This window comes from Tauraco erythrolophus, chromosome 15 (assembly GCF_009769465.1).
Source record: "Tauraco erythrolophus isolate bTauEry1 chromosome 15, bTauEry1.pri, whole genome shotgun sequence".
Taxonomy (NCBI): domain Eukaryota; kingdom Metazoa; phylum Chordata; class Aves; order Musophagiformes; family Musophagidae; genus Tauraco; species Tauraco erythrolophus.
Genome location: NC_141479.1, coordinates 8,854,250 through 8,880,295, shown reverse-complemented (window position 1 = coordinate 8,880,295; position 26,046 = coordinate 8,854,250). Strand labels below are relative to the sequence as shown.

The window sequence follows — 26,046 nt, the reverse complement described above, 5'->3', positions numbered from 1 at the left end:
AAGAGACATGAAACAACAGATGTTAATAGCAACTTTATTGTTTTACTGGTGCAAAATCATGATACCGAATAAACTTGTGTAATGAATTTTCCCCTAAATTTACAGTAACGAAGGTTATACATATCTATATAGATTGCAGTTTCTCTATTTTTATACTATTTGGAACAAAATTATCTTGATAAATATGCCCTGTGCACAGTACTGGCCCTCACTGAATGTCACAGAGCCTTAATATGCAAAATATAACTTCTGGTTTTGAACATGGTACTTTAAAACTCTCCAAACATGCATTAATATATTCTAGTTTTTAGGGAAAAATATTACACTTAGTCTTAACTTGCATTAAAAGAAAAGCACAAGCAGAATCTGACATACAGTAATCCCAAAAATCTGATGCTCTGTACGGATCAGACACAGTTTCAGATGACAGTCACTGCCAGTTTAGAACTCTAGTGCTACAGAAGCAACGGTGAACAGACAGAAGAGAAATCAGAACCAAAGAGCCCTACCATGTCACATGGATTTCAAAGAAAGTTTCAGCCATGCTAACTGATGAAACCTGTAGTTGCTGGTCCAACCTTTCAAATTTGTTAGAGTACTCAACACAAGTGTTTGAAGTGCCAGACTGAACACATGAATGTTAACTTAACTTGACATTTCTGAAAGGCACAACCTATGAATCTATCTTAAAAAAAAATAAGGTATGTAAATGAAAAGAAGTAAGTACAGTGTGTATCTTCCTAAAGAACAAGACCTTCATAAATTGGCCCCTCAGATTCTGGTGATTCCCTCCTCAGACGCAAGTGCTCCAGTGTGTTGTGAAAGTGTTTGTTAATTTGTTCTGTTTCTTCAGTAGACTCAAGGTTTGGGAGATCTTCTCTTATCTTCTGTATAAGTTGATTCAAAACCTGAATTGTCACCTACAGAAGAACATAAACAGAAGTCATCAGTAAGACCTGTGTATAAGCGCATAGACATTAGTTTTAAAAGACTTGTCTCTAAACTATTGGTAAGATTGTATGAAGACAAAACGTTGGAGACTGCATTCTCTTGCTCCTCGCAGGACCATTCTGATTTCAGAGTTCTGTGGAAATTCCCCCTATCCCAGAAAATGCTAAGAACTTAAGTTAACCTGATAGCTTTGTAACTTTTACCACAGCATCTCTCTCCAGTTTATTCAATACAAATTTAAAAAGCTTTAAACAAATAAAGCACGTAATCAGATTGTCTACGTACTCTAACATAATCTGTCTCTTGTGGAAGTCAGTCAGGATGACTTTAGATCAGATCTAAAGTTACTCTAATGACCAAGTCATTACCTAGGAAAGTACAGCTGCCTATGGTGTCGAGTCCAGCACTGCACAGAACACCACAGAACAAAACGCACTGCACACCCCCACTCTCTATCCAGAGACTATTTTTACAGCTGCCAAGTGCTTTGAAATTCGAAAGTTGTATTTTCACCTCCATCAGTAAAGCATCTCCTATACTAGAGTACTACTATCGTGAGAAGCCAGTTCAGTTGCTGAAAAATCATCAAATGCCTAAAATGGCTTCAGATGTTCTTTAGGAACTACAGGGTATTCATTAATGTCTGCTCTTGATCAAATGATGACATCGGAAGCGATGCTGATCTCTACTTGACCAAGCAGCTTTTTCAAACTGGATAAGTTTACTAGTTACCTGCTAACAGCAAGTGTATGAGAACTATCTCAGACTTCAGATGCAGAATTTAAGCTGGTATATGAGAAGTCATATCCATTTCTTGAAATTAAAGCTTACGCCAACCATTTGTGGCACACTCAGCAGTGACCTTCAACAGCTGTAAGAATTTTCTTTCCCTTACATATATATATTAAGTTAGGTACCTCCAAAGTTAAATATTTCAGGTATCCAAGTCTCACAGTATTCAAGCTCATAATTAAGCTGCAAACATTTGTTTTCCCCCCCATGTAAGAAGAATGAAGTTTTATCCACAATTTCACTAGCGTATCAAGAATTGACTACTCTTATTACCAGAACTTGTGTCTCTTGTGAGAGACAAAGAGACATGATCTGGGGTATAAGTGTGAATGAAAAGCTTAAAGAAATGCTATTATAAAAAGATGCAATAGAGAGAATACATTTCCACTCACCGCCTCATTTTCCTTTTCATAAAAATAGATATATCTATTCAGAATTTCTATGAAAAGCTGGACTTGCAGAGAAGGGTCCATGCACTGATTTGCTATCTTCAGAGCCTTCTTTAGGCATTCCATCACTCTTTTTCCTCCATGAAGCTAGAATGAAAAAAAAAAACCCAAAAGATAGAAGAAATAAAAGAACTGTTGGGATCTCCAGTATCTCTTCCCTTGGCACATATATGGCATTTCCTGGCAGTCTATCACAGAAACCCAAAACTACACAAACTGCAGAACAAGACGTCATTGAGAGCTTACCTTGACTGACTACCACCAGTTTTAAGTTTGGTGAGGGTTTTTGTTGGGTTTGTTTGTTTGTTTTTAAATCAGGCAATAACATGAACAGTTGTTGAAAGCCTTCAATTACAAAGATCAATGAACTCAATTTTGTAGTATGTACACTACTGCATACTTTGAGAAACAGATTTCAAACATTGCACTTCACGATTACAACAGCTTATATGACAAGCCCTGAAGAACACACTTTTTTTTTAACCTTTAACTTCAACAACTTGTATCTTTAATTTATAAGTTTAGTAGTTCACATGCAAACACAGCTACGATAATAAATACATGCAAAATGCAGCTGTACTTTGACAGCCAGTCTTAAACTAGTCGACACTCAAAAGCTTGCATGGTACTTCCACACTTGGATTTGAGTTTTCTCCATTTTTTGTATTTATGCAGCTTACACAGCAGTAAGAATTAGAAGCTTCATATATTAGAATACATTCCAGCCAAATCTACACCACTAGGTCATATATCTATTTTAGATGTAAGTGCCTTCAAGAAGAAAGGCAGAACTATGCTACCGAGGTAGGATGTGTTATGCTGCTGTCGCTTTATTCTTACCTCCTCTCCATTCTTGTCAGTATTTCGGCCAGACCAAAACAGATGGGCACAAGTGCTCACAGCCCTGCATTGGTCTGGCTTCTTAAGGAGCTTAGAGGCTGCCAGTGCACACTGAGTCCTCAAAGGCTCATGGTTCTCCTCACTGAAGCACTTCATCCTCTCAAATGTCCCAATTATCAAAGTGATTGCAGCCAGCTGTGCTTTTGAATCACTGATTTCATCTTCATATAGAGAGAAGGCCTAGTCAAGTGAGAAAGCAAGACTCAATCACTGCTTTAGAACACATCAGAAAAAACCCAAATCACACCTGCTAGTGACATGGCAGGAAAGTCTCCAGTTTTACTTTCGTTAAAAGCTTCAGGCAGGAGAAAAGATCTTTCACTGAGAGTGCCAAAATCAAGTTAAATCCACAGACTGGAAATAAGTCTTGCAAGAAATACTTAAGTGGTCATAGTGATACTACATATAATCTGAAGATTGATTTTTTCTTCATTTCAAGCATCTGTTCAAATACAGAACTTCAGTAGCAGAAATAGTCCCTGAAGAGCATTTGGTTCTTTGAAACACACAAAACAGTAGAGCAGAAGTTGAGTGGTAGGTCAGCAACCACAGGGTAGGTAAGAAAAGCGTTTGGACTGCTGCTAAATGGACGAACACACAAGACTAAAAATCTTGAACCCTACTTCTAACACAAGGTACATAATTGTCATGCCACTCTCATCTTCAGAGTTGTGCTACAATGTCAACTGATACCAGACAGGGAGGAAAGGCTGAGGTTATCAGCCACTCAGTTTAAGAACATGCATTAGTAGCAGCATTAGGGGAAAGATTAGGACAAAGCTCGCAACGTGGATAACATTAAATACATTGGTTCTTTATCTGATGGGGAGGATGGGAAGGTTTTTGCAACAAATAAGGCTTAAGACCAAGTAATAGGCTTAAGTGGATTTTCAAAGTAGTTTATAATAGGTTTCAGTACAAGGAATTTAATTAGCAATGCCCAGCATGGCAGTTGTGAACACTACAAATTTTGGAGAACTCCCAGAGTGCTTATGGTCAGGGCAACACCGGCCAAGTAACAGGAGCTGGGAGACAGCCTTAGAAGCAGTGAAGGAGCATTCTACGTCAAGAAAGCTACACTCCTCCAATGAACCAACTACGCGAGTAGCAGGCAGCATCAGCATTGCAACATACCACATGTTGTCAGACCGAGTATTCAAATCAGTAGCAATGGAGCTTAATTCCACAGCAGCCTGGGAAGCAAGAATGAAGATGTCGAGTTTCTACCTAGTAGCATTAGCTGTCAATCACTTCAGATGTTTTAATCACACTGGATGGTTCAATGTTCAGGAAACCTACCCAAGACAAGTTTAAGGTAGCACACGACAGTGACTGTAATAGTTGGGCACACACCTGGGACATGAATTCATAGGCCACAGTTTCATGATTCTCAAAGCCAATCTCTCCTGCAGCCAGTGCTCCTTGTAAGAAGAGACGGAGAGGTAGCTCTGCCAGTTCTGCTTTGATCAGAGCACTGATGGTCTGATGAGCAAACGAGAAGATCTTCTGGCACTTCTTTTCCCATTTGTCATCCTAGAGAAGTGAAACAAGTCAAAGCTTGAACAAGACTATTGCTATAAGGAAAAGAGACTCTAAATTGTAATAAGATCTGTTAACTGCTCCAGTCTGTTGTCTTCTCCACCGCTGCTCCAGCCACTTATTTACTGAAGTAGTAGCGAGTGCTCTAGCAGTACTGTGTTGACGTTCTTGCATTTACAAAAAGTTCACACTCATTTTTTCCTACCAGCTCACAGAAATCTTCCTCAGAAGTCTACACTGAATTGCAGTTTCCACAGCTATGCTTAGAATGTAACTAACCAAAAGCCTGATTAGCTAAGTGGAGAAAAATTCTATTCAGTCTGGAGCATTAACTCAAAGTAGAAGAGAATTTTAAAAGTATTCATTTTGAGTGTTTTAACAAACAGCATTTTAACTTAAATGTGTATTTTCCCTTATTGTGGGGAAATGAGTTATCTCAATCAGAAAGCATTAAAGAGCCAAAATGGATCAGTGATTGTTTTACTGTGCGCTTTTGCAATTACTGCGTAAGTTAACCTACAAAGAAGCACTCGCTTTTAGAAACATCAAAATAATATAGCTACAGATTTAGAAGTCGATGAATTTCAATATCCAGATTTAAATCAGTTTCATGTCATCACTTGCAGTGTCATAGCTCTCTGGTCTCCAGGTAAAAACACATCAGTCAACTTCATGAATAAACACAACTAACCAATTTCTGCTTCATCATTCCTCAAGCGCTGAGGTAATTTAATATAAATTGATAAAAATCCTCCTTAAATTAGAAAGCATTCACACCTCAAGTAAAAACCTGTCTCAAGCGAAAAAAAAACCTTAGCATCCTGTATCAAGTTTTAGCATACTGTAGCCAGGCAAAATACATTTTTAAGAAAGCCAAAAAAGAAGCAAGTATACAAGAGTTACCTAGAGGTCAACTTACCACTTTGGAGTTCTCTTTGTAGCGAAAAGCAAGCTGGTATGCAGCAAAAACCAATGGTGGCAGTGTAAAACGAATACGTTGGTTCCCACCTGCACCAAAGTGCTTCCGGGCAGTGTTTAGGATCTAAAACAGAAGCATTTAAAGTTTAGAGAATTCTTGAAAGGTGTGTCATTTGCATCTATAACTTAATCTGCACTCTATGGAACAAAAGCACCAGAGAGACATAGGGTTAGCATCAGATAAATTACAGTGTTCTGGAGCAACTACATACAAGTTGCTTTACTTGAACTAAATTTGTGCAGTCTCTGTAGCTTTTTACGTAGTATCTGCCCAAACTCTTCCTACAGCTGCTTAATAAGTGTTAGGCAACACTCGTTGTACTATATTAACTGCAGAAAAATTTTGGATTGTGCAGCGAGATGGAAGTTGCCTGAGCTTGCATTTAATAATGACATCTGAAACATTCTGTCCTCAACTCCACAGAAGCTACAAAAAGGACTATTCTTCTTACATTAGCCTGTAAAAGTAAAAGAAAGAAACCAAGTTTCATGAAACTAAACACCTAAGTCCATAAGGCTTCTCATACTCTGAAAGACTATAGTGCCACATTCTGGTAGCCACACTTGCAACTTCTGCCATTTTTCCCTGGCTTTAGTTTTTTATTGTGCTCATTAATGACAGCTTCTTTCATTGCCTTTCTCCGTTTTGAGCACAAGTTGAACACATAACACGAACGTGATACTTTCCTGCCTATCACCCTTGTTCTAAACCTGTGGAGAGGGACGAAGGAGCTCTACTTCTTTTTGCATTGTTTTCCCCTTATTTTGGGATCATTTCTATCTATTGATAAAATTAGTCATGTATTCTCATAACCAGAGCTATCAGGAATAGCAAGAACTCCAGTTATCAAAAGAAAAATTAATCAATCTGTTCCAAGCAAGCTAAACATTACATTAGTTGTTTGTAATAACCTGACTCCCTTTCAAAGGGGACAAAACTCAGACATGCCATGTTTTACACTAAACTTCTGAAACGAAGTTTCAGAAAATTTCTACTAGAGCCCAGAGTTTAAAAGTGGGGATTTTTTGTTACAGTGTCAAAACAAAGATGTCCAGTTACTACAGCCAGGTATTACCTTGCTTTCTGGTCATAGCGGTCCCATTAGCACTTTGAAACAAGCACTAGAAGTGAAGCTCAGTGTCCAACCCTACATATGTTTTTAGATTACATCTAGAATTCAAGTAAACAACATGAATAAATAGAAATCTCATCACCCATTATACACTGTATTTATTAGCCGCTTTAGCTTGTAATGCATTAAGGTGTTTGAATTTGCATTTCAGATCTCTTCCATACAGAATGCATAATCTAAAGCGAGATACTGTGAAAGAGCTGTGAAAATCCCAGCCTTGGATTTTTTCCTACTATTACAGTAATGTAGGAAAATCCGATACAAGCATTCATGATGCTGATCAAGAAGCTCTTAAGCATTTTTACTAAAAGGTGTTTAGCAGCTTACAGAATTCTATGCAAAAGGTAATTTGTCAAGTCCTATGATGGCATTTAAAGGTGGCCAATCTGATTAAAGCTAAGTATTGCTAGATGAGAAAGAAGACAGCCTGACATGCAGAAGCTTTGCAAAAACAGCTTCAACATCTCTACCTATAAAAAGTCTTTTGAGGTAAAAATACATCAACTCCCTTAATGTCAGCATCCCTTTGAGGGAAAGCTTTGTTCTCTATTACAAAAAAACCCAAACCAAACCAAAACAAAAAAACCCCACGCAAACATAATTATCTTGGCTTCTCCTATATGAATATGGTACTTGCTAGCTGTTAGCAACCCATATAGTTCTTGAAATGAATGAGGATCTGGTTGACCTTCCTGCCTTACTCCAGCAATATTCAGAAATAATGCAGTCAATGAAGAGCAGGTCCCAAAACACAACTGTATCCAATCCTTGTACAGACCTTAAAGTTATGCTTTTCCCCATTACAGAAGTTGCAAAGCTCTACGTTTCAAGGAAGAAATTTTTATACAGTATTTTAAACCCAAGCTAAATGAATGCCAGTTCTGTTATGCATAGCTTCTACTGGATTAAGCTGGTCTACTCTTACTGTTTATACAGTATGCTATCGCTGCAACTTTTAAAACAGAGTTAGCCAATTGTATTTCAGGCACTCTAACTGTAACTTCATAGTAGTCCCTACTCAGGCCCAAGCTCTGACTAGTGCTAACTCCACCTGCTGCAATCCATAACAGCATCCAACTTCAGCACGTCTTCTGCCAGCTTCTCTAACAGATTTTGCATAGACAGAATATCCTTGTCCGTCTGCCGCAACACACACTCCTCAATATAGGGAGTTCATTTAAACTTGAAACAAACTATGGCCAGAAATACCAGATGAACATCTGAGAGCTGCATAAAGCTTTGATGGATCAACTCAAACTGTTACGAGTAACATTCTATGTAAGTTTCAAGACCATATCAAATCTGCTATCAAGGATGGACCAAGCAGAGAGGAAAAACATTTGTAACCACTAAGCAGCAGTATACTACACGCTAGATGATGACCATATACTTACACTAATTAAAATCCCTGAAACCAAACGCATTAGCTGTATTTTCTGAGCTTTGTTGTGCATTTTGATACCAACAGAATGCAAACGGCACAGTGCTCCAAATTTTGCTTGCTGTTTTTTCAGATGGATGGTTATATGAAGTTGTCAGAGTGTTAATTAAGAGTTACCACAAACTAATATAGTTGCATCGAAGCTGCCACCTCACAGGACAAAAAGTGTAAATCCACAAATGCTTTTAAGTCCTTGTCTGTTTTATCCAAATAAGCAACACTTCGTACTACCACTGAAGTGTCATGCATAGCGTTTTCTACTGAGTTTGTAGCGCCAGAGCAGTGATGCCCCAGTTCCCAGCTACACTAAATTTCTGTACGGTAAATAAAGCAAGAGGGGACAGGTCAGAAAGCACAAGCATTCAGAAGCACCAGCCGCCATACCAGATACTGTTGGTCAGGGTCATCTGAACGCAAAAGGTGAATAAATCTTCCCACAAGACTTTGCTCATCAGCAAAGTCCTCAGGGTCAGGATCTTCAGCAGGCTGATCCGGTTGATCCTGGATCAGTGTGGATACCAAATTCATGATAGCATCAACCTGTTAAAAGCAATATAAGCTCTGTTTAAACCGGAGTAGTCTATAAGCATAAGTTGACAGCAAGTGTGAACATCTATACAGCCATTCATAGTGCTGACAAATCACTAGGAAAGTCTATTAGTTGGTGATGCTTTAGGACATATTTGCCTTACTCTGTGAAAAAGGGTCCCTTTTAGCACAAGTGGGACAGCATAGTAGTACAGAGGAAATTCTTTAGGTAATAGGCCTAGTTTTAAGGGGATTCAAGGTCTTTGTCCAAATCTAACAGAAGTAGTCTCTAGGATGAGTTTAGGTAAGATTTGCAAAACCAACATATTTAAGAACATGGGCAGAAGAATTATCAAGTGGGATAAAGCCTGTGCTACTAAAATGAGGAAGCGGAGGCATGCAGGGGCATGAAGCCTAAGAAACAAAGCATGCCCTGCATATAGTCACTTAGTATGTTTACCCAAGTCTTCAAATAGTAGTTTAAACACCTAGAATTTTAAGTTAACTTATGTCGTACCTGTTCTTGGGACACAATTTCTGTATTATAATCCAATACATTGCTAAGCACGTAACAACTCATGCTCTTCCTGGACTCATAATCAAAGTATTCAAAGAGTGGGTGAAAATGTTTTAGTTTCAGAACTGTCAGGATATTGTTGTAAGTATCAACAGGGATTTTCAAAAGTCTAGTCAGCTCCTTTGAAACAGCACTGCTTGTCGCAATACTAAAAGAAAATATATACAAAAACCACAATTAATCAATAGTTCATACACGTATACAGATTTAAAGTTGGCCTCACTACCAATCCTGATGTACACCAGAACATCTAAGCAACTTGCTGCTAGAGAGATAGGCAACAAAGTATCAAAACATCTTGCTCTTTAGGATGTACACAGGAAAATGCACATTTTAAGTTACTAATAGCAGAAGCAGAGGCTGCGGCTGCAACTTCAGCAAGAGGATAACTCTAGAGTGCTATAAGGGATGAACAGATAATGACTACACACAGCTCGGCATACACATTGTAGCTGTACAGCTGTGCAGTAGGGTTTATGCACAGGTGAGCAAGGCCCAGTTAGTCAGTAGTTTATCATGACCCTCTATAGCTTGACCCAAAAGCACTAATCTTACTCATCCCAAGCATGTGTCTGCTATCTTGGCAAACATGGTGAAATGTAGAAATTAACATTTTAGAGTATTAGTTGCCACTCCAGACAGAATGAAAGAGATGTTTACTTACTGTTCCAGATTAAGTTTATTGAATATTTCCACGGTTGTCTCCAACACCTTATCAACATAGTCAACACGGTCCGGGTAGCATTTCATAGCCAAGTTAATGAGAGAAACTTGCAAAGATACCACATCCTCTGAGGGCATGTCCTGGCGAGACTGAAATTTAAGACAGCACTGAGTTGATAAAAAAGCACATAACTTTGCAAAAACAAATCCCCAAGCTGCATGCAAGGATATCCAGCATACCTGTATAACAGTAGCAACCTGCTGTGAAAAGATGTCAAACAGTTTGATATCTGCTGGGATACCAGGTCCATCTTCACGATGTGCAAATAAAGCTAACCTGATAACAGATAAAGGAAAGCAGCTTGGTCAGCTTAGTTTTTCCACTCCTCAGATATAGGTCAGAAAGATACTGGCAGAAAAAGCAAGTCTTTTAGGTATATTTGCAATCTCTATTACAAGCAAAAAGGAAATTAACGGAAGTCAGAAGCCTTAAGAGCAAATGAGCCTTCTAAGCATCAGTCCTAGAAAAGAGTGCTGACAGAGATGGCAAGATGAAGAAAGAGCAAGAAGGACATTTAATAATCCATGTTCTTCAGCTAGCAGCATCTGCTCAGTGATATTACTGAAGTTAGACATCCAGTTGCATTCTCTGCAAAACAGTCTACAGAGAAAAAAAAACAAACATAATGTGCTAACCTAACTATGCTTTGTCTTCAAAGACAGACAAACATGTTTGGGACTTCTACTGTTTGCAAAGAGCAGAATACAAGGTAAATTTGCAGTGGAGAAGAATACTTTTTGAAACCAAACAAACAAAACAAAACACACACACACAGAGGAGATTGCTATACAGCAAGGACTCAAAAGATGTTGTAGAGCTATCTCTATCTGTAACAGGAGAACGTAATGGCAAGCACCATTTCTGCAGAAATCAGATACCAGATAAGAAGAATCACTATAGGAAGGCTAGCACCTTACCAAAGCTGCAGTTTGAAAAGCTCAGCATTGCTATCTTTGCTTTCTAGTTGTTACGGGATTATTCTATTCTGAATTAGAGAAAGACGTACAAAAATATTTAGGAAAAGGCACCTGATTAAGATTTTTTTAAGGTATTTCGTACAGCATTTCTAAACTTTGATTCTGAATGAACTTTGGGTCTGAAACAGAAGCAGGTAAGAAAAGGTTGAGGTGCCAAAAACTTCACTGCCAGGAAAAATAGACACTGACCTACTCTTATATTTCATTAAGGTGGTAACAAGTGGACTTTCTAAAGCCAGACACGATCACTGCCTTTTCTAAAAGGGACAAGGCAGCTTTTCTTGGCAACAGCTCAGCAGGTAAGGCTAGCCTGCTATAAAAAATGATCAAGTTGCAGGCAGATGGCAGCATAATTAAAAGCTATGAATAGTTTAGTAACACAAGGAAAATCCCACAGCAGCAAGAATATTTGCAGAAAGATTCCTTTAACAGGAAGACCCCATGGCAATAGAGATTAAAGCTTCATGAGCTTCCACAGCAGTCACTGATGTTCAGTTTCACTTATCCTACGTCAGCTGAAATAAAGACAAGAAGTGCCAATAGGCATTACCTGTACAGGGCAGATTCACATCTCAACAACGCAATACTGAAACGTGTAACAATCACTCCTAACGACTCCAGTCCAATCCAACCTTGCAGTAACATCACAGTCAAAAGTACAAGTCGCCACACTACAAAGGTAGCCATCACATGGTCACCTTTCTACCCTTGTCCTATAGCCGAATGAGAAGGCTTTGGGAGATGCTATCAGTGGCCCAACAAAGCACAGTAGCACAAAGTCTAGAAGGGCAGCAGGTTCACTGCTAGTCATAGAATCATAGAATGGTTAGGGCTGGAAGGGACCTTCAAAGGTCATCTAGTCCATCTAGTCAGTTGCTTACTGTCATTTTTAACAGTAAGAATAGAAACACTTACTGTGGAGGTAATACCAAAGCTGTTGAACTCCTCAAAGCAGACAGGATAGTAAAAGCCACATGAGGAAAAGTCTTCTTTCAAGAACTACATGGCTACACACTAATGTAAGAACCTAGCCAAAGATCCTGTGACCTCTGTTGAAAGTAGTCTCAAGACAGACAGTTTCAGAAATTAAATTGTTATAGGCAACGCTTCTTGAGATTTTGAGGGGGTTTGTTTGGTTGGTTTGGGGTTTTTTTTTAAGCTAACAAAATTATGAAGAATTTCAGCCACAGCAGAGTGTAGGAAACCAATGAATTCCTGCGAACATCTCTGGATGAAGGCAGAGCCACTCCTTTGTCAAACACAAATATTGAATGATACTCCAGTAAGACTGAAGTTCTGAACAAATAGATCAGATATAATGTGGAGAAAAACTACAGATTTGTTACGCAAAAACTTCAAGATCCTAAGTCATGCAAAATAGATATGCTCCATCTCCAGGCATTATAGAAAATAAGGAAACAAAGCCACAACAACCCTACTCATTGCGGAATGCCAGTGGGACTCTAGATCCCTACGGTAACTGAAGTCCATACATTGGTACATGGACCAGACATACAAAGGTACATATGTTTGTGCAAACGCAAGGACAAGGGTTTTTTGAGGTTTCAAAAAGCCACACAAGTGCACTTCCTTTCTGTAGTAAGAAAGGTACTCACTGATTATGTGTTGTTTCCTTTCAGGATATAAATCAAAACTTCCATTCTGACTTCTCCCCCATATATGAATTCAGTGCAAGAAGTTTTAAGTAGTATCTCCACAGGAAAAACACACTATTGGGAGAACAGGCAGGACTAGTGGTACACTAAGAATTAAGAAAGTAGTTTCATGTCCTACTAGCTCTTTTCTGAAGACGTATATGTTATGTTCTCTGATCAAAATTGCAAGGAAAAGTATCCTTGATATACGATTTAGGCATTAGGATCTTCAAGTTTTCAAGAGGTATCTATGATCTGTACCTGGCTGTCAAAGCAGAACACTGCTGCCACTTTAGTTCAGAAACATGAAATTGGTCAGTATTAAATGGGTTGTTTCCTGGCTTAATCTGTTTAAAAGTTCTAATCAATCCTTAAAGCAGACTTTATGGAAGCTGTAAAAGCAGAGTCCAGAAACCATAGAAATAATATTCTTCACAGCCTTAATTACAGCTGATAGAAAGACATTGAAACAGTGAACTTAAGTGATATTAAAAATTGAAAGCTTTCAAATGCTAGAAGAATCATCTGCTTGTGCACAACACAAACTTGACTTTGAGCCAATATCCACTCCCTTGGTCACTCACCTGTCAATTAAAGCAATAATTATATTTTTCACATTCACGTTTTGGTGCAGCTCAGCACAGGCTCTGAGAAATGGGTTCAAGGTTTGGAGGTGAAATTCATCTGGGAAAACCTGAAGTTTTAATCAATAGTCATCAAGTTATAAACTGAATTTGCCCATTGTTACACAGCAGTAAAACGCAACAGAATACTTCTAAAGCAGACAGACACATAGTGAATACAGCCTGGCCTACAAGTGCTTTAGGGTTCCCCAAGTTGATCTTAACTAGGTCAACGTATGAGGCAACAGATGCAAGACAAATGGGTAACTTGAGGGCCCAGCTATCTATCACAATACATACTGCAGGCACTGCTGCTCAGATGCTTACAAGCTTCTGCAACAGCAAAAGCACAAAACTGACTCATCTCCACTCTGCTCATCTGGTAAAACATATGGGGCAAGTCACTGTGCAAGAGTCTCAGTGACGAAGTTTTCCAGTTCACAAGGCAGAGGTTAAAGTAGCCTGAATCTGACTAGAAGTGTAAGAGTAAGTGTCCCTGTGTCCCATCAGTACAACTGAATTTAAGCATCCCACCTGTATGATGCACTCCATGAGGTACTCCTGAGCTAAAGCGTCTCTACAGTTTACAACTTGCTCCAATATTCCAGGCAGAACAATCTGGAATAGGAAAAGTCGTCTGTCAGTGATTTTACAATTACTTTCTAAGTTTATATTCACACATATGCGTTTAATCCAAGCAGAGCAGTATTTCTAACATTGCTCAGCTTATTCTTTACATAAAGGCTTTCTGATAAAAAGTCCCAGTTTTCAGCAGTATCATCATTCAGAGAAAAATAAAAGTCTACTGGTCTCAGACATGTGTCCCTTTCATACATTGTACAACCTGCAAGCTTTGATTTATAAAGTCAGTGCTACTAGCTTTGCTGGCACATATCACTACTCAGGGTCTCAGCAGTACCACTCAAAATAATCTTCAGCAGCTACATGGTAGAACGTACAAGGGACAGACTTCTAAATACTGTACTTGCTTGACTATCATTTCATGCAATAATAGTTCTCTAGAATGCTCTGCCAAGCATAGCTTCATTTAACTTGTGAAGTCTAGTACAGAACACTATATATATGCACATTCCTTAAACCAACTCATTATTCTGTAAGTAAAATGGAAATCAGGAAGGAAAGTTTCAACATTTGTTGTCAACATTACAGACAAGCTTCTGGGAAAAAATGCCTAAGCCATGTCCTTAGCCTCACAACACATAGAGCCTCATTAGCATTCAGAACTTCTCCTCAAGTGAAAAGTTCAAGAAGCACCAGGATTACTGAACTTTTAGCACAGCTGTTACACTTCAAGCTGCTCATCTGGAAGTTGAAACTGGTTTCATCTGGAAAAGTAACAGAAGCCAGAAAGGACAGACAGACATCTCACCTGCTTATATCGTTCCACATTAACACCTTCCAGCTGACTGAGGCGAACCAGGTTTGTTCCTACTAGGATTCTCAGTTCCTGCCTTTCTCGCTCCCTTTTCTCTCTGTCCCGACTATGGCCCTGGTGTTGCATTCGCACCCAAAGTTTGTTCATCTCAGCAAAGTTCAGCAGCACAAAATCCATCGAATCACTGATGTCTCCAGTGGTTTCTTCACTGCAATTGAGAACACATTAAGAACAGAAATAGTCTGTCAGAGGTATTCATCCTTCCACCCACTGGTGATCATCCAATTTTTAAGAAGGTAGGAGGATGAGGAAAGCATATAGTGGGATACCTGGGTTCATAAGAAAGGTTCATAGCCACACTTGTGAGAAACGTTAGTTCTGGAAGCGAATTCTTAACAGACAAAACACCTGTCAAGTCTATAGAGTTCTAACATAGCTACTTCTCTCAAACCTGAAGGAAGTCATACAGAAAATTTAAATATGTTCTGTTTAAAAACAGCAATTTTTTAAAAGATATAGCCCATCTTTCTTACTCTGCTTCCTCGCCTTCATCTGGTAAGATATTCCTGGTACACTGTAGGAGATAGTTTCTGAGAAAGAGGCCTCTAAGAGGATGCTGTACTCCACGGCACATCTCCACCAGGTCTTTCAAAATATCTTTCCTGGACTGTGGAAATGACTTGACATAGACAACACCTACTGTTATCAGGAGATACCTGCAAAAGGCACAGAATCAAACAATGAATTGTGAAGTAATAGTACCACACTTAAAGGCAACAGTTCCTTTCTTCCATCCTGGCAGCATTATCAAGGTCCCATAATTTTTGATATTTAGTCAGCTTTCAACTCCTGTTCTTCTCTGCTACAGAGCACAGCAAGTCTGAATAGCCACTTGACCTCACTACAATGCTTTATACATTGAACGTGTAAATGCTTAGCACGCATAAAGTTCTGAATGCTCTCAGCCTAGCTTGTCCATAGTTCCAGCACGCTACTAAGCTGAAAACAGCTCTGACACATACAGATAAGTAATCTATTATGGTGAAGTAGTTAAGCCTCTTTCACAGTGTAGTCTAGCAGGATAGGCATTATGCTCTTTGGAAATCCCCAGGCCTCTACTCATTCCTTCAGCATCTCTATATTAAGCAACAGGTAGAAAGAACATGCAAGATGCAAAGGACTTGAACTCCCCTTCAGCTCAAGAGGAAAAAACATATAATTCTCAGGACTTTCACATATTTGGTTCAGAAGCCTCAACCCTTTCTGCACACTTCTGACTCATGCACAGATGTGCCCAACACCTTCATCAAAGCACCAGAAATGTTCATCAGAGAGAACTAGAGTCTACAACAAGCAGGCAGGAAGACAACTCAAAGATTATGCAGAGGAGTAAAGATGTTTTGGTAGTCATTAGCCAAACTCCAGAAACTCCATGAGGATGCAGTCTGGTGCCTCCAATTCTCTTTCTAGTATGAACATAAGGTTAGGAATTAAGAACTGCAGCACCAAGCAAAATCTGAGCCCTAAGTCTGAACAGCTAGAAGATCTACTCCAGCCCAACGGTCATATAGTTAAAAATAAGCCTTCCAATATCATCTCTTGCATGCTAACACGGCCAAAAAAAAAACATATTCAGAAACATAAAGCTTTTAAGAATTAAGCTACAGAAATTTTCAGCTTCCTTCTCATGCTTCTTACTCTCCAAAGAGACAGATGGTGACGAAGCATCTATTGTGCGTGAGGAGCTAAGACCTAGATTCTCAGGTACAAGTTCATTAACAATGGAAAAAGTTAATAAACATGTAGTCAATCTCACTGATCAGAATGTGGTACTTGGTTAATCTTCCATTGACCAGCTCTTTACCCAAAAGCCAACTTTATTCCAAGATCAAAGTGTTTCCATCTTGGTCACGTGCAAAACCAACACGTTGGCAGGAGGAACTGACCTTCCGCACTCTTGGCCTAGATCTCAGAAGTCTCACAGCAATCCACTCAAGATATGTAGAAATACTATTCACCTTTGCAAACTGAATTCTTGCTGTCAAGAATGCAGAGTCAATCATTATATAAACCACTATTTGACCACTATTCACCAGTTAAAAAAAAACTAACACTAACATATACACACTTACAGTCTTGGAATAATATTTCCAGCATACTGTACTAGCTCATAAAGGTCTGCCACTTTCCTTCCTTTGGCAAATTCATCTGTCAGGTAGACTTCCAAGTAGTGTAGCTCATCAGAAATTGCCATGTCTTTTTCTCATAGTTAAGGATCTTAAGTTACTATGTCTACAACATTTACATAGTAAGTTACCCATTCACAGCAAGGAGAAAAGATGCTGCACCAAATACAATCATGCCCAAGTTCTGAAACAACAATCACTATTGGTATAAATGTGCAAGATTAACCCCAAGCCTTCAATTGTCATTTTTAGCATATTAGAAGTTGGGGAGGGGGAGGCCTAAATCAAAACCGTGAGCAAATGAATGTAACTGAACAGAGTATCTAAAGTAAAGGCATACTATACGTCACGGAAGAGTATCATCCATCCATGAAGAAAGTAGTATTTAAACATATTCACATTCTATTCCCAAGTCTCATGAAAAGGCTCCCGTTCTTCAGATACAACAGTATGCACAAGTCAACATATCGAGGCACTAACTTACAGTTAGAAGCCAAGAGAGTAAGGAAGGGCAAAAAAGCTCGGCTTACAGATTTTGAGGTAGTATACTGCAAGCAGAGTTGTTTCACAGAGATGATATTTTTATAGAACTAGGCTCCTGAAATTTCCCAAAGGAAGATATGAAAGACATTAAAGACCTGCTTTATACCAAAGGGAAAAGATGAACTTACACATAGTGCAAATAAGCGTATATTCTCCTACAATATATCCAGATAACCAATTACTGAGAACAGTGCTAGTAAATATCTGAGACCAACAAGATGCCATTGTACCAAAAAAAAAGCAGATGAATATTTCATTCCAATTTCAACTATTCATTTTCTCTTCAAAGGATACAGAGCTCATAATAGCTCTTTGGAGATAACATAGAAGTCCGCAGCTCACCAAGCATGTTGGAAGCATGTTTCAGAGCATCCATGAGCTTGTTTTTGTCCTTCAGAGAAAGAAAGAGAGAATAGTCTGTAAGAAATAACACTAGGCAGCTGCAGTATTTTAGAAAGCTAGATTTTTAGCATTTTTTAAAAAGCATGCAAAGATTAAGCATACATCAGGAAAGCAGTAACTCTAATTAAATCAAGTGATTTAGTATCTAGCTTGTACTATGATGCCCATCTTAAGTGGAAAATTATACCTGAAAGTGTTAAGATGATGTCTGAAGACAGAGCTACAGTAATAAATTGTAATACTAATGGTACAAAAAAAGAAGAGAAAATTTTGCTTATGCAGAAATCTCCACCCTCCCCTCAGATTCTATCCAGCAGGCAAAACAGAACGGATTTCCTCCCCCAACCTGTTTCGCTCAGATCTCATGAAGAAACCTCTAGCAGACAGAGGATACACACTGCCAGCAGAACACCGTCAGAACTACATTCCTCTTCCTCTACTTCTCACTCAAGAACAACACCTTACTGAAAGCCACAGTTTATTAGGCTGCATATAACTTACACTTTAGATGCATATAATCACCTAGCATTACAAGAGAATACAAGAGAAACTCCCAATCTCCCACCTATAAATACTTGTTCAACCCATCAAAAGAAGCAGTTACGTTTTGGGGTAGAACGGAAGAAATTGCTAGTGTGATCCACTTAGTATATTGTCAAGACATGCATGAGGACATCATCTGCCTGTGCTGGCTACAATTTCAAGATGAAGATCTCAGCACAACTCTAGCCAATGGCGTTTTCCAGACATAGAATAATTCAGGCATCAGTCTACAGTTAATCACTACAAAATCTATACTATGCAGCAGGTAATTATTAGCCTCACAGTCTGTGGTTCATGTCAAGAAAAGACTACATGGAAAAAACAACAGTATGTTGAATATAAAGAACAGTTTGTCATCATATAGTTCTATATAAAAAGAGATCGAGCAATAACCTTCTGATGTCAAAACAGCAGGCTTATTCTCAGCTTAGGTTTACTTAAATGCAAACACTTAAACTACTAAGGTGCATCTTTATAATTTGTCAAATACTAGAGCAAAATCAGGAAGACACATTCAAAGAATAGTCAAGGCTCACGCTCAGGGAGTAGCTGCCTCATTTATTTGCAAAGCTTCTACCAGAAAGAGGCATAAAGGGTTAATTTCCCTCACAGCAACTAGACATGAGTATTGATTTACTGTTTTACTCCTAGCAGACAAGAAGCTTCATTGCATTTTAAAGTCCCGTTCTCACCAAGCATCTTTTCATCTGGAAAGACTGCACCTTCACAGCCTGAATGGCTTCATCCAGGAGTTTTTCCTGTTCATCCTGAGGAGATTGCTGTGTTGTTGGCTGGAAAACAAAAAACAGAACTCAATTATTTTTATGAAGCGTTTATGACCTGATTCAAACTCGGTTCCCGTAGTGTAGAACACAGCACAAGTGACACTGCAGCGTGTCCACTCGAGTTGTGGGAAATATCTCTGTGACATGTAAGGGAGAAAGTTCCCAGTACTCTGCAAAAACCTGAGGGCAGAGAGGAGACAGGTTGTGGGTAGCCCATGGGCACCACTGCTTCTTGGAGCTCAAAGACATGGGGACAGGACAGGGCCAATTTTTCCCTTCTAACATTTAGAGGTCAAGAATCCAGTGGGAGTATCTGGCAAGAAAAAGCTCTGGAGCACGTGAAGACACCACTGTGCTAAGAGAAAGCATTGTTACTTCTTTCCACAGAGCTTCAAAGCAATGCCCAGACCGCACGCACTGCAACTGCACAGACGCTTTCCTGTAGTCACAAGTTCCCGATTCACCGCTATCTGAGCCACATAGCTTAAGGACAAGTTTCAGATAAGCAAAGGATAAAGTACAGTTACTGTTTTCCAGAAGGCAGAAGCAACTTGCAGAAGGCAATAGATAACTGAAGAGAAGCAACAACTCTTCAGGTCTCCTACTTGTCCCAGTGACCCTCTTCCTCTTACCTCTCCTCAGAGAGGCACATTCCAGACCTTCAACTTAAACTTTCAACATCTTTCACCTTTCCAAGAATCATACTGTATTTTCTCATAACAATTAATTAAATCCATTGCTTGTAGCCTTAGATTCCCCCCCAAACCAGCTACAATACATCTTCTCCTACGCAGCTGCTCCCTGCCCTCTACTAGACTGATGAGAACAGTGTCTGTGAGCAACTAATGCCTTACAAGGAAACACCACCTGTCCACCAGTCTTGAACATCTCATTAGAGCCTCCCAGCCTCTCTGAATCTTGCAGTTTGTTTTCAGATGGCCTCTCTGACATACTAACAGAGATAAAAGCATTGATGTTGTGTCCCCATTACATCTCCTCTAGTCTCGACAAATACCATGTACACAGTGGTCTACACAGCAGGTTCTCCGAGTCCACAGCTTCAGAAAATTCTCAACTATTTATACTTGGTCCCCTCATCCACTGTGTTCAGAAGGTTCCTGGTCTCCTCTTGGAGAAACTAAGTCTCAGTAACAAGCTACCAGGCCATGAATTACATCATCCTAACGTTCTCAAAAACAGTTATCTTCAGTACCAACTCCCCCCACGCACCCCATGCTTAGAGTCCCCATAAGTATCTTTTGAGACTGAGATTAAAATTGAGGTCTTCATTAAAATAGAGAGGTTTTAGTTTAATATCAACTTAATGGTTACAGAGCATTTTACAACCCTGTTTTCTCCCATATTTAATTGGGCTTTTGTTCTGCCACTGGAATCTCCCTAATAAGAGCCCCAGACAGTATCTCCTCCTTCTCACCACTTTTCCACATAAAGAAAACGGACATGCCATGCAATACTGTTCTTGCCTTGATCATGCCTAAATAGGCAGTGAAACTCTGCCCTTGAAGGTTTTCAATCACCCAGCTAGACAAAACCAAGGCTGATCTGAGCTAACACTGGTGATAATCCTGTTTCAAGCAAGAGGCTATATGACAGAAAGGTTCCTTCCAAACAACACTTCTGTGACTCCATGTGTCTCAGTAACATTCAAACCATGCATTAACAAGTCTTTTCAGCCAATAGAAGAAAAAAAATAAATCTCTGCTAATTAAAGTGACAGCATTTCTCACAAAGCTCTCTATAATTAATCACATAAAGCACAGGTCTTCCAAAAAAAAACCAACCTGATTTCAGCGTAAGGCAGAAGTAGTATCCATGGCTATACAACCCTATTTCCCAGGCAATTCAATAGCTACAAACTCTAGAACACCTCCAACTGTGAAGCAAGTACATTCTGCCAGCAGAACTTTGCTGCAATTGCTAAGCTTTATTTATTCCATGACCGATTGAACTTTCAAGAAACAGAAAATGACAGCGCTGGGACTCATGTGCAACAATCAATATCAAAACATCATGTAACAGACTTGCTGAATTATATCTATGCCAGAACACTCGTCACACTCTACAGTCCCCTGAACCCATACTAGTGCTTTAGAGAAAGCACATCACTACCGAGCTGAATGCCATATGCTCTAACCACATCAGAGCTCTTTATTTCAAAGCACAGCTAGAAACAGCATAGTAACGTTAACACTGACCCCAACTTCCTAAGCCCCCTTCTCCTCATGGGCATTAAGCTTACACAGCTACCAGTCCTGCTCTTCCATCCCCAGCTGTTCTTGGGGACATGTACTTCTGGGAGAGCTGTTTAGGCTGTAAAGCATCAAGCTGGAAGACTAGCCCAGCCGATTAGTAGTTTACCATTCATCTACTTCACCCTAAAACCACATAAAATATTGCAAGTAGGGCTGGGAAAAGAAGACCTTTTGACAGCAACACCAAGTTCAAGTATTTATTGAAACACGTATTTGCTACAGCCCCAATAAGTGGCTGGCAGAGCGCAGTGCATCAGTTTCCTCACTGTTGGTGTGAAAACTACTGGTTAAAGCATAACGGCTTCCACGAGTTTGAGACCGTGCTTGACGTGATCTCAGAAATAAAAATGAAGAGATACACTTTCTTACACAACTTTAACTACTGTCTTTTACCAACAGTTGGGGAAATAATGGAGCTACAGAGCAAGGCTTTGAAGCTCCATTCAGACCTAGCTTTCACATTTATAATGAACCAGAGTCAGCTTTACATCAAATTCCTTTTCCATCAAGAGAAGACATTGACAGTATTTCCACTTCTGCTCTAAATTTGAGCAGCAAGGTCCCACACTGTATTCAACACTGGGACTGAATTCCATCATGTACTTAATACATCGACAGAAGCATTTCCATGTTACCACAAGAGTAACTTTTTTCTCCTGTGTCTCTTCAAGATTAAGAACAACATTACACTCGTATCTGTTGATTTGAAGACTGACAGGGTGATTGGCTAAACAAAGATGTCCTTACTACAAGGGTACTGCACTTCATGCCTAAAGAAAAGACAAATCTCAGCATTTTACAGTCACACAGGTAGTGAGATAACCCACCACTGACTGTCACAAGCACACGATGGAAGCGGCCTGAGATGTTGTTTGTAGCAGCTTTACTTCTATAGGAACAGAAAGCATCTCAACAGCAGTACCACCGATCACGTTCCAACTCTTTCTCACTCTTCAGTTTTCAAAGTCTGAATGTTTATCAGCTTACTCTTTTCTTTCTCCTTCAGAAAGCAAGCTACTTTCAGCTTCAGAACTATAGAGATTTTCACACATAACCTGGTTATTACCAAGTGATGCACAAGATCACATCAAGATACACATATCTTGATACTTACTCCTGAAGTTTGAGGAAGTTGTAGTAAAAGCAACTGAAGTGAAGAGAACATACAGCAAAAGCCTACCAATGAGTTAGTAGGGCACACACCAAACTAGAAACCAGCTCTTCTGTCAGATACAATGTGGAATAAAGCTGTTTATGCTCTGTATCTTCAACTTCAAATTAGGGATCGAATAACACAAGATGGTATTTTAAAGTATTATTTTATTAAAAAAAAATCCAACTGTGCTGTGGAGTCTATGCCAATCTGCAAATGAGAATCTTGAACATACGCTTTTGAAGTGGAATATTCTTTTACATTGAAGCAAAGCAGCAGTACTCTGCAATCAAGGCACAGAACATCCTGTCTTCTCAACAACAGGTACAATAAGGCATAAACTCCTGCACGAAAACAAGATAAGCAACTTAGAGCAACCATGCAGCCATTTAGACTTTAGAAATGCCTGTGCCTTACCCCCATTAGATACACCACAAGTGTTGAAGAAAAAAGGGGAGTTGATGTGAACAGTTTTCTGCTTTACTTGTTCCCTAACCTTCTTTCCTCTGAAGCCACAAGGAAGCAAGTGAGCAGAGAGAAGTGATAGAGAACCACCCTCTTTGAGCTGCACTATCAGCTCCTGTACAAGAGACCATAACCTTTTTCTAGCTTTGAAGAAAGGACTATCGTAAGTTACCATATGGGAATTATGGAAGTCACAACACACAGCAGCTGAATTTGTCAGGGGACTGAAGGAAAGCTGGCTTTTGGCATGTGTTTTTTTGTGTGTTTCATGTTTTGTTTCTTTGTGTTTGTTTTTTTTTTTTTTTAAATAGAGGCTAGTGAACTGTAAGTTGCCTCAGAAAATACAAGGTTTTTTTAAAGCCCAAATTAGCTTGGAAGAAGTCTACTGCCTAGCTGATCAGAGTGGGTAATACAAGTTATTCTGCAGATAACAATTAGAAAAGTGTATTATCACAGCAGCAAACATTATTCTGGACCATGGTTGTTCTCAATAGCACCTATTCTTGAGCATACAAAGTGAACATTACACCTACTGTGTACAATTTACTTATTTTCTGACACTCAGCTCCATGTGAAGACTCGATAAGGCTCATACTTGAATTTCATGCTTGAAACTTAGCTGCACTCTGGAGATGGTTATTTTGGGTCAATGTGTTGACTAGTTAAGATGCTCATTCCACTTAAAGATCAAATTCAAGGCAAGCTTGTGGAGCCTACCAAACGTCTGTATTCTGGCAATGCAGGTATCTTAAGCTGGATGCAGAGTATAAAGTAGAAGAAGGTTTTGCTCCTGTTCCATTCTAGAGTGCATTTTCATCTACTGTCCAAATGATTAAGTACTTTTTAGATAACTGATGCGCTACCAGTCTATTCCACACATGACTTTTCCTTCTGTTTGCTCACATGCTTATGTTCAGTATCACAACAAATGAGATTTACCCAAGGAGGTTTTTCTGCCTCCTTCTACTTGGATTTTATTAGGACTACCTACCAACCAGTCACCATTGAGATGTTTAAAATGAATGCTACCCAAGCGAGAAGATGGGTTAGCTAAAGAGGCAGATTGGGACAACTGCCAACCTACAGATGAAGCCTGGGTGCACACGGGGAATTGCTATAAAAGTCATTGAGCTGCTTAAAATTAACAAAACATGCATAAGCGTTTTCTACCATATAGGAAGTATTATTCTGCAATACGGAAGGCAACTCTAGAACTTCTATTATATCTCACAGTAGAGGAGCTTGGAGACAAATCAGTAAAGAAAACATTTTTCACATGTTTAAACCAGTACTTACTGCTACAGGAAATCACAAGATACCAAAAAGAATCAAGGGGCTGGACTTTTTATTCAGGGGATGACCAAGAACAGCCAGAGCCCTTTTAAAATCAGTCTTGTTAAAAATACTTAAACATTCAGCTTCACGGTTTAAACCAAGCTTGGCCAGAGGAAATGGCAGTGGAACCTAATTTGGTAGAGGAGATTGTCCCATGTTTAATATCTATAAGTTTATTTTTTTCTGAATCACTTGATATCAGCTATTCTTAGAAAGAGAACATGAGACCAGACAAGTTTCAGGCCAGTTTCCATGGAAGTGACAGGCAGAGGAAAGTTGTGACATTCTTGAGTTTATGACTACTGCGAAGTATTTATGTGAGGGTCAGAGACTGCTATCTCTGTAGATTCAGCATTTCTTATCACCCAATTAAGTATTTTCCCTTTGTCTTTCAAGTAATATTACAGGTTTTGCCCTCACACACTAGAGGATATAGTATTAAACTGGTATATACATATGCTTAACTTTATAGAGAAAGTCTTTCCCAAAAAGGCACCTAAGAACTGTGCAATCCCTTTGTTACAAAACATGCAGTTAGTTTTTGCCTCACTGTCTGGATATTGTTAATACTGTTTATACTCCACACTTAGGCTAATTAACACATCACGATGGTTATAGCCAGTGCTACTTAAAGTTTTATTGATTATTAAATACCACAGAAGGCACACTAACCAGGCAGACTTCTCAGTTTTTCTAGGAAACTTGATTACGCCCTTATTTTTATTAAAAATTGAAAAGCATTTTTCAATAAGAACTATTTCCATGCTGAAATTTCAAGTCTGCTCTAACACACACCAACATTTGCTCCCAAACAGCTCTGCAGAGCTGGGCCCACCAATGCCAAACCACCTTTTCTGGAGGAAGAGAAAGGAGATTGACTGGGAAAGCCTGAAACAGCAGTCCTGGAGGAGAGGAACAACTGAAGAGCAGACTGCGATGCAAACCAGAGCACACACGCACAGCGCTAGAAGTGACATTTCCTCGGCTTCAGGACAGGAGCAGCACACTCGAACACATTTAAACTCCGGCCGCAAGCCCGGCAGCGGTTCCCTAATAAAGCCGCCTACTTCCTCCGCGCCCCGACCAGCAAACTCGGCAGAGCCCCGTGAAGCAGCGACTCGCACTGACCCACCGCGGCGGCGGGCCGCGGGCAGCGCTCCCCGCAGCGCGAACCGCTATCGCAGGCACAGCGGGCCCGGCGCTCACCTCAACCCCGCCCGGGCTGGGCCCGGAGGCGGCCTCTGGGCGCCGCTCCAGCCCCTCCACCCCGCCAGGCCCGCCCCACCGCCGGCCGAGCGCAGCCGCCGACGGCGCTGCCGAGCGGCAGCGACCAGGAGCCCCCAGGCCCGGGCCGGCCCCAGGCCGGGCCTGCCCGCCGGACACCTCCCACCTGAGCGCACGGCGGCGGCGAGGCTGGCGCCGGCTGCTCCCGCGGGCGGCGGGCCGCACCCCGCAGCCCGGCCGGCCCCGGCCCGGCTCCGCCGCCCGCCCCGCGCCGCCCGCAGCCCCTCACCATGGTCGCGCCGCCGCCACAAGCCGCCCCCACCAGCAACACCCCGCAGCGCCGCGCACTGTCATGTGACTGCGGCGCTCGCCCCGCCCCTCCCCGTCGCGGCCTTCCCATTGGTGCGTTCACAGGAAGTAGTCCTCTCCAGGCCGATTGGTGTAGAGAGCGGTGATTGGCGGCGGGGCCTGCCA

General features: G+C 40.3%; 1 protein-coding gene across 1 annotated transcript; it reads right to left on the bottom strand.

Moving 5' to 3' along the window:
* Positions 1 to 13: 13 nt before the first annotated feature.
* VPS35 (VPS35 retromer complex component) lies at positions 14 to 25,899 on the bottom strand. The gene is made up of 17 exons (XM_086620696.1): positions 25,862 to 25,899; positions 19,030 to 19,128; positions 17,687 to 17,783; positions 16,796 to 16,919; positions 15,197 to 15,379; positions 14,658 to 14,871; positions 13,802 to 13,885; positions 13,229 to 13,338; positions 10,192 to 10,288; positions 9,953 to 10,101; positions 9,229 to 9,436; positions 8,568 to 8,723; positions 5,551 to 5,673; positions 4,446 to 4,625; positions 3,033 to 3,272; positions 2,136 to 2,279; positions 14 to 920 (listed from the first exon to the last, which is right to left on the bottom strand). The coding sequence occupies exons 1-17, from the start codon at positions 25,862 to 25,864 to the stop codon at positions 741 to 743; spliced, it is 2,391 nt and encodes a 796-aa protein (XP_086476822.1). The 5' UTR covers positions 25,865 to 25,899; the 3' UTR covers positions 14 to 740.
* Positions 25,900 to 26,046: the final 147 nt, after the last annotated feature.

Coding starts and splice junctions, on each gene's coding strand:
- VPS35 (XM_086620696.1), bottom strand. Junction 13,886..14,657: donor ATGTGGAACGATATAAGCAG/GTGAGATGTCTG, acceptor TTCCTATTCCAG/ATTGTTCTGCCTGGAATATT. Junction 4,626..5,550: donor ACAAAGAGAACTCCAAAGTG/GTAAGTTGACCT, acceptor TCACTTCTCTAG/GATGACAAATGGGAAAAGAA.